At 36.8% G+C, this 8,846-nt stretch overlaps 1 protein-coding gene across 1 annotated transcript in view; it reads left to right on the top strand.

Moving 5' to 3' along the window:
- Window positions 1-8,846, top strand: part of DIAPH3 (diaphanous related formin 3) — a 238,925-nt gene that overhangs the window by 81,044 nt on the left and 149,035 nt on the right. Inside the window, 1 exon segment of the mRNA XM_009275652.2 lies at window positions 8,178-8,273. Within this exon segment, the coding sequence (XP_009273927.1) occupies window positions 8,178-8,273 (96 nt within the window).

The following is an 8,846-nucleotide window of genomic DNA, read 5'->3' as shown; positions in this document are numbered from 1 at the left end:
TAAGCAGTGCTTACACTAGTCAAGGACTCCTCAGCTTCCAATGCTCTACAGACTGGGAAGGCTGGAGGTGCACAAGAAGCTGGGAGGGGGCACAGCCAGGACAGCTGACCCAAACTGGCCAAAGGGGTATTCCATACCATGTGACGTTATGCTCAGTACATAAACTGGGGGGAGTTGGCTGGGGTGGGGTGACCGCTGCTTGGGAACTGGCTGGGCATCGGTCAGCGGGTGGTGAGCAATTGCACTGTGCATCACTTGCTTTGTATATTCTTTTATTATTGTTATTATTATCACTTTTTTATTTATTTTATTATTATTGAATCAATTATGCTCACCTTGGGTGCAACTGCACTTGGGTCCTGTTATTCTGCTGTTGATAGCTTCTGTCAAGTGACGGATCAGCCTTGTAAGCCCAAGCAGCTAAGTCTTGATGGTAGGAATATATCTTAAAATAGGGAGATCTGAAAACCACGGAATTATGTGTCTACTGGAACTAGAGTCTAAATAACTTTACTGCTGGGCACATCAGTATGTTTTGCTTTTCCCTGTACAGCAAACACCATTGTAGCAGAAAGCTCATCTCAACCCTTCCTTTTTCCTTTCCCCTCTGAGGAAAATTAGTGAAGTTTTAAATCCTTCCAGGAGTTGAATCAGTCTTGGTTAAAAGTTTCAGTTCTAGTGTGGAGCCAAGCAGGTGTTCAGAGTGTAACTAAGAAAAAGATTATTCTGATTTGTATATGCCATATTTCTGAGAGTATTTTAGATAGTTACTTCTTAAGAAATTGGATTTCAGAGTTGATTTTTTTTCTTCAGAATTTTATAAGCTGCCATTAAAAAATGTGCAAGCTTCATGTCTTTGGTTTATGAATGAACTAACATTATTTAGAAACTATTTAGTCAGTATAACAACACTTAGGTTTTCAAAATAAAATGAAGACGGTATTTCTGCTTTAAAAAACTTACTGACTTAGTTTACCTACTTGGCTAATTTCCCAAAAGCAGTACTCTCTAACTGTAAACTCCTGTGTTCATTGTTGTAAAAGAGGAGGAAAAGAGTGGAACCACAAACACAGGTCCATCTGATTAATCACTTGCCAGTGTAGTAGTTTCTGTTATGTGATATGCCGGCCTATGCCTGTTATCACTATGTCTTCCTGCAAAAAAGGACCTTATATGTCCATCTTAATTACCTGCTTGTTTTTTTTTTTCTTGGTCCACCTATACATGCCATGATTTCAATGGGCAGGATGCATGTGCTGGCAACTGTAAAGATTCGAAGCTGAAGTACTTATTTTTATGCATATAATGTGATGTACATGCAGAAAATTAAAGACTGTATTAAGTAATATAAAAGGTGCTAGGTGCTAAAACCACCTGAAAAGATGTTCCAAATTTTTTGTTTTAATTTTAGAGAGCTATAAGAAAAAGTATCAGTATATTACACTTATAAATATAATTACTCTCCAACTCTCATTATATATGCTTCAGTTGTTTTCTCATGCAGATAATATAATTATACAAGTTTAATAGGATGGGTATTTTGTGGTAAATTAAAATATTTAAAAAATAGGCTGATTCATAGAGAAGCTTTGTCTGAAAGTATCTATAAAGTCAGTCACTGGATGTATTTAATAGCTGATTATAGAGGCATATTCTTCTGAATTACCTTGCAATAGCCTTTCAGAGATAAAATGCCTGATTACGTTTGTACCTTTGCTGTTATCAGTGGTGCCAGTTGTTATGTACCCTTGAGAAATTACTTGTGATAAAATCTGCTATTTTGAATGAGTTTAAGTTGTCATGCAGCTTGACTGAGTTATCGTGATGTATGCATGAATTGAGCCAATTTAACAGCAGTGTTGTCGAATATAAGAACAACAGTGCATGTGTGCATGACTGAACATGTGTTTCAGTAAGGTAAGAAGTGACAATCTCTTACAAACTGCTCAGAAAACAAACATTAAAACTTAAGAAATATTCACTATTGCAGCTACTACCATTCTGAAGATATGAGTTACTGATGAATAGAAATTGTCAAAAAGGACAGAGGCCTGAATAAACAGGAACTTTGAATACACTGGCACCTTTGTATTATATTTTCCACATATCTATTGTACTGAACACGAAGAAGAATAGCAACTACCCATAATTTCTAGGAGTTTGCAGTCCAACTTCATGTAAAGTAATGGAAATGTTTTCAGTTTCAAAGCTGACAGGTAAAACTGTGAAACATTATTTTTATTCCTACCATAGTTAATAGCTTCATACTGATTTTTCAAGTTTTAGATATATGCAGATGTAAAATAAGATGGAGCGTGAAAGCTTTTTCATAATACTTGAAATATAGTCTGTACCTCATAAAAGAACTGGATTAGGTTATTAGGAGTGATGAACAGTCCCTGAGGTTAACATATGTGTTGATACAACCTTAAAGTTGGTTGCTCCGTATGGAAGGAAGAACGTTTACCAGCTTCCTGGCCTGTCAGCATTCAGGCGTTCTTCCTACTGCTGTGCCCGGTATCCTTATTTTATCCTTGGTTTTATAAAAGAAGCAAACAGGTGTCTTCAATGATATTGCAGAATGATTTAGATCTAGTTCATAATTTCTTTGCTGTTTTGAAGCAGGTTGTCGCAAGTAACTGTGCTGGTGAACCCTGCAACTCAGTGTGGAATCTCCAAATGCAGCTGATGGCACCTGTGTAGCGTCACAGTCTAGGAAATAGGCTTGTCAGTGTCCTTTTTGGAGAGTAAACTTTGCTTTGTTGCATGTGATATTGTGGGACAGTAGTTACAATCCTGGTCTTCAAAAGACTGCGTTCTGTCAGCCAAAAGACATGTATTCCTTGTCAGACCTTTAATTTCAACACTGGTGATGACACACCTGGACTACTGTGTCCAGTTCGGTGCTCCCCAGTAAAAGAGAGACATAGACATACTGGGGAAAGTCCAACAAAGGGTCATGAAGATGATGAAGGGACAGGAACATTTATCCTATGAGGAAAGGCTGAGAGAGCTGGGACTGTTTAATATGGAGAAGAGAAGGCTTAGGGGGGATCTTCTCAATGTACATAAACACCTGAAGGGAGACTAAAGAAGATGGAGCCAGGCTCTTTTCAGTGTTGCCCAGTGACAGGACCAGAGGCAATGGACACAAACTGAAACACAGGAAGTTCCTCCTGAACATCAGGAAACACTTTTTTTTCCTGTGAGGGTGATTGAGCACTGGCACAGTTTGCCCTGGGAGGTTGTGGAGTCTCCCTCCATGCTTGGAGATATTCAAAAGCCAGCTGAACACAGTCCTGGGCACCTGGCCCTAGGTGGCCCTGTTTGAGCGAGGGGGGTTGAACCAGATGACCCCCAGAGGTCCCTTCCAACCTCAGTCATTCTGTGATTTGTAGCAAGTTATTCCACATTTTTGCTTTGAATAACTAAGAACTTTTGCAGCATTTTTTATTTAGCTACAACCTCATCTTCTATTAAAGATCTGTTCCTTTGATTCCAGAAAACTTTTTGGAGATGAAGAATGCAGGTCTTTCAGTTGAATATCCTACTATATGGGGCACAAGCTGTCATTTACTTCTAAAAGTTAGGCTTCTAAACAGAAGAGGTAGGCATCACTTTCATAATGAGACTTGGTATGGGTACATCCTTTGAGCCCATGACCCTAGGCTTGTTCTTTCATTTTTTGGTGAAGACAGACTGCAAGATGACTGTTGCCTTAGCTAAGAGGGTAGGAAAGGTGTAAGGTCTTGTATAATTTTCTGTACGCTGTTACTTAGTGACAAAATAACTCCATTAGGTGTTCTGTAGATTTCTGTGTAATATAGTCTTCAAGTTTCATCTGAACTAGTAATTCAGACTTTTTAAAATAAATTTTTAGATCTGCATTTTCCTTTTGAAGTCTGTATTTCAAGGGTATTTTGTTTTTATTCAGTAGGATGATGTATTTTAGAAGATTTTTCTTTAGCATACAGATGCACAGACATGATTTTTCTTAAACGAAGATTGTGGGTAGCAGATTATATAAAGACCTGTGGCAGAAATGGAAAGAGTGGATAGCAATTCATGAATGTACTGATTATTTCAGTGGCACCTACCAAGAATGTTATTGCTTCAGAGATCTGCAGAGTAGCTATGTAGGATTCAATCCACATTTTTATGAAATGCTATTCTGTAGGCTTCCAACTGTGATGTTATATTTGTAAACAGTCCTGTCACCACTCCCTTCAGGACTCTGATTTCAGTCAGATCATTACCACAGGTGGAAGTTGTTGACTGCAGTTGAATTTGTATGTGGACGTGTGTTTGAAGGAGACAGTAAAAGCAATCTTTCCAATAGCTAAAACTCCTTTGAGGTATTTGTCCATCTGTACACTGGCTGTGTACAAATCTGTTAATTTTGGAGTCATGTTAATAAGGATATGCAATTGTGGAGATAAGAGGAACTGTGAAGGGTGTGAGATGAGTTCTGTGCGTTTCAAAGTGCTCTAGCACTTTGTTTCCCAGCCTGAGAGGGCAGAGCAGTTGGAACATCAGATGAGGTACTACTGACTAAAAACTGTCCACTTCAGATGCTGGGGCCATGTGTATGCCCCCAGTGTGATAGATGTAGCATATAGACAGAACTTAAAAGGATATGTGGTTCTTGATATGTAACATTCCTTTTTAGTTGTATAATACCTGAAATAAGACACATGATTTTGAAAAAGTTAATGGTTTAATGTGATGGTCTAACTTCTGGAGCCATGAGAGCTGTCTGTGCCTTTTGAGATCTCCTGGTTTGATTCTTCTCTTGTTAGCATGACAACTTCTTATTTCTATTTCCCTCAATAGTCACCTCCTTTCTGTAGCAGCTGCCCACTCTCACTGGGCTGCTTTCTCTTTTTCCAGTGTAAGCAGATGTTTCTCATTTTCTATCCTCTGTATACTTTCCTCCCTGCTCCAGCGCCCTCCCCAAATAAAAATGTAATTGCTTATTTTCTTTGATTTTCTGTTAGTCTAGATATTTACTTCACCTGTTCAGATCTTTCTATTATTTTTTTTTCTTCCTTCCCCCCCCCCAGTGGGCTTTTTCCCTTTTTTCTTGTTGGAAATAGGGAATAGTTTTGTCTCTTGTTTGTTTGTTGGGTTTTTTTTTTGGTTTGTTTTTTTTTTTTCCCCTCTTATAAGTTAATGAGCAAATGAGGTAAAAATTTCTAGAGGTAGTAGGAGGTATCAGAGTTTTCATTGGAAAGTGCAACATTTCCAATAGCGAAGACAGGTAATAAGTATCCTCTGCTTCTTATTGCTGCCAACTACATAAGGATGTGACCTGAATTCTCCTGAAGAAGTATCACGTAAGTTTGCAGTAATTGAGTTTGTTGTGTAATTGTATAACTCTGCATACAGTTCCTGCATGAGTTCTTAGAATAAATATGTTCTATGCTTATATACTTTTCCTTAGGGTTGCAATGCCTTAGGTATTGCTGAAACATTGTGCATAACCCCCTCCTGGGTGAAAATTCCAGAGGGAATTGTTTCTTGATTTGAAAGTTGGGAGTTGCAATAGTGCGTGTTTAACTGCTGATTTTTTTGTATGTTTGTGTATCTGTGTATTAACTCTGTTGTAAGACTTGTAATGCATAAATATTGCTTTCTAGTGCTGGAAAAGGCAAACATATTTGTATTTTTTCTGTTTCAGCCCCTATTAGTATCTAGTTCAAGGCTGTCAGGGCAAGTTTAAGTAAATTAATAAATTCAGATAATTTCACTTTTTTAATTGCGACTATTAAGGAAATTATTTTGTTTCCTGTAAAATGATGGTTTGCGAAGTTCCAAGGTAGCCATAAAGTATTACTGTATTTTCATTATGATTCAGATGAGTAAGGCATGAAGATGGCATGGAACCTGTGCTACAGATATGCCCAGGTCTTATAGTGGAATCTGCAATTCTAGCATTGATAAGACAGGCAAGTCAAAATGATCTTTTAAGAATGACTGTTTTCAGCACGTAGCCGTTAAGAAATTTGAGAGGTCCGTTAAGGTGTGTAACTGCAGGAGAAAACAGTTGCATGATCCTGAGATCCGTAGCCCCTGACATGCCCTTGGTTCAGGAGGGTCTTTTCTTAAAGCATAACCAGAAAAAAAGTGAAGCTTTAGTGGTAACTTCCTTTTTATCTCGTAGCTCAAATGTCATTCTGTTCCTTTTGAACACGGAGTATTGAGTTCTCACATTGGTGGTTAAAACCTACTTCTTTTGCTTTCACATGCAGAGTATGTCGTTTTTCCTGGGACAGGAGAATGCTAACCTTTCTGTTAAATCTGTGCTAAAAGAAATTCAAGGCCAACTGGTGGTTGTGCGTGGGGTGGGGAGAAAGAAAAAAGAGGAGGATTGTGGCTTTGTAACCCATTTGCCGGGACCCTGGATATCAGCCCTTCTTCCAAGGGCTGCTTTATGCTCAGTAATTATGCTTTATGCTAATTTTTCAGAACGCCAGGTTCTTTTCTGCACTGTGACATGTCCTCAAGAGGAGCATCATGCTGCCTAACAGATGTAGAGTATTAAAAGTGATTTGGGAGATGATTCAAATTTGTGTCTTCACCAGCTTGGAAGGGACTAGAATCCAGTTCCTTCAATCCCTATGTGAGGTCTTTAAGTTCTTATCTCTTTGGTAATATTTTAGACAAAAAAGCTCAAAGACCTCAAGACGTCATTTAGTGTATGCCCAATCCTAGGCAAAATTTATTGTGCTTAGAAAATAATTTTTTAAGAATTATAGAATGGTTTGGGTAGGAAGAGACCTTTAAAGGTCAGGTAGTCCAACCCCCCCTGCAATAAGCAGGGACATCTTCAACTAGATCAGGTTGCTCAGAGCCCATCCAGCCTGACGTAGCTCTCAAAGATCTCTCTGAAAATTTACGGAGGTAATTTCAACTTAGGGAAATCCTCCTGATAATTCACGTTACATCTAGTTTTGTCAAGAATCATCAGTGCACTAGAAATTTTAATCCTGTATCTTCTTGACAAGACTTCTCACCTATATCCATCTCCTTCTGAAGTCAGTAGCATATACTTTTATTACAACATATTTTCTACTCTCAAATATTTGAAGCGTGTATAACTTAATTGGGAACAATCATGCTGTAAAAGCTTGGAAACTAATTTCATTTGTGAAATAGAGAATTAGATAAACAATAGTAATACACTGTCTGAATAACACTTGATGGTGAAGATTTGTGCTAGGGTGGGGAAAAAAAAAGGAAAAAAAAGGAATAAAATAAAAAAGGACAAACAGATTGGATTTAAGGAAAGATTTGTGTGGTTTTGGTCTTTTTTTATTTGTTTGCATAATAATTGGAATGGTTCCTACTAATACATTATCAAGTCTATGCTGTTATTTTAAGTGAAATTCTTATGACAATGTGTGAATAATGAGAAATAAATTCAGCTTACATAATGCATTTGGGAGATCCTATTTGTATGAATTATTTTCTGAAAAGAAAGAATAAGCCAAAAATTCCAGCAATGTTAATTTAAATTTATACAATCACTTTGTGGTATTTTTATAATAAGGATATATATATAAAAAAATCTTGTTCTAGAAGGCGAACATGCTGACAAATATGTCTGAAGAGCAAAAATTTTGAGAATACAAGCAATAAATGCAAAACCTCTATTTTTTTGTCTGTATGTTCTATGATATGTTCTTTTCTTTGTGAATTGACTACGCTTGATAGCAAATGTTTTCTGAATTCATTAATGTCTAATCTAAATATTATGAGTTAACAATGAGTGTATTTGTGTTTACTTTGGCAGTAAAAAAAGAGGGATTTTGAAGAAAAGAAATCCGTTAAGAAACGAATCAAAGAATTAAAAGTTTTGGACCCAAAGATTGCACAGAATGTGTAAGTATAGGTTCTGTTTTTATGACAAAGTAATGTTGTATAAATGTTCCAATATATATATAAAAAAATCTTGTTCTAGAAGGCGAACATGCTGACAAATATGTCTGAAGAGCAAAAATTTTGAGAATACAAGCAATAAATGCAAAACCTCTATTTTTTTGTCTGTATGTTCTATGATATGTTCTTTTCTTTGTGAATTGACTACGCTTGATAGCAAATGTTTTCTGAATTCATTAATGTTTTCTCTAAATATTATGAGTTAACAATGAGTGTATTTGTGTTTACTTTGGCAGTAAAAAAAGAGGAGGAGGATTTTGAAGAAAAGAAATCCGTTAAGAAATGAATCAAAGAATTAAAAGTTTTGGACCCAAAGATTGCACAGAATCTGTGTAAGTAGGTTCTGTTTTTATGACAAAGTAATGTTGTATAAATGTTCCATAAAAATGTCTTTCTCTCTTGTCTGACTGCCTCATAACCACTTTTTGTTTAAAACGTGAGAATATGTGAATATGTGCAGTAATTGGTGTTAAGCCCAAACGTGTGAATTGATACAACTGAGACACATTTAAAAAGACTCAGAAAACAGTTAAAGGTTATTCCTTGTTTAAGACTGAAATTATTCTCTCTTGTCTATGTTGAAGTACAAGCATACAGCTATGTATCTAATTATCTATCTATATTTTCAATATCATTCATCAAGGCATACTGCCTGCCCCCCCCGCCACCCCCTGCCCAGCAAAAAAGACAATAGTGCCTACAAGATGTCTGGTCATCTCTCACGTACTTTATAGAAAGAAGACAATACTTAGTATTATGCAATAATATGCAAATAAAGATGATAAAGTTTTGGCGGAGAGGAGTTTTATAAATCACAGAATCATAGAATCATTTAGGTTAGAAAGGACCTTTAAGATCATCAAGTCCAACTGTTAACCTAGCACTGCCAAGTCCACCACTAAACC

Source organism: Aptenodytes forsteri, unplaced genomic scaffold, assembly GCF_000699145.1.
Source record: "Aptenodytes forsteri isolate BGI_AS27 unplaced genomic scaffold, ASM69914v1 Scaffold172, whole genome shotgun sequence".
Lineage (NCBI taxonomy): Eukaryota > Metazoa > Chordata > Aves > Sphenisciformes > Spheniscidae > Aptenodytes > Aptenodytes forsteri.
The sequence above is the reverse complement of the archived record's forward strand: the minus strand, read 5'-3'. Positions and strand labels throughout refer to the sequence as shown.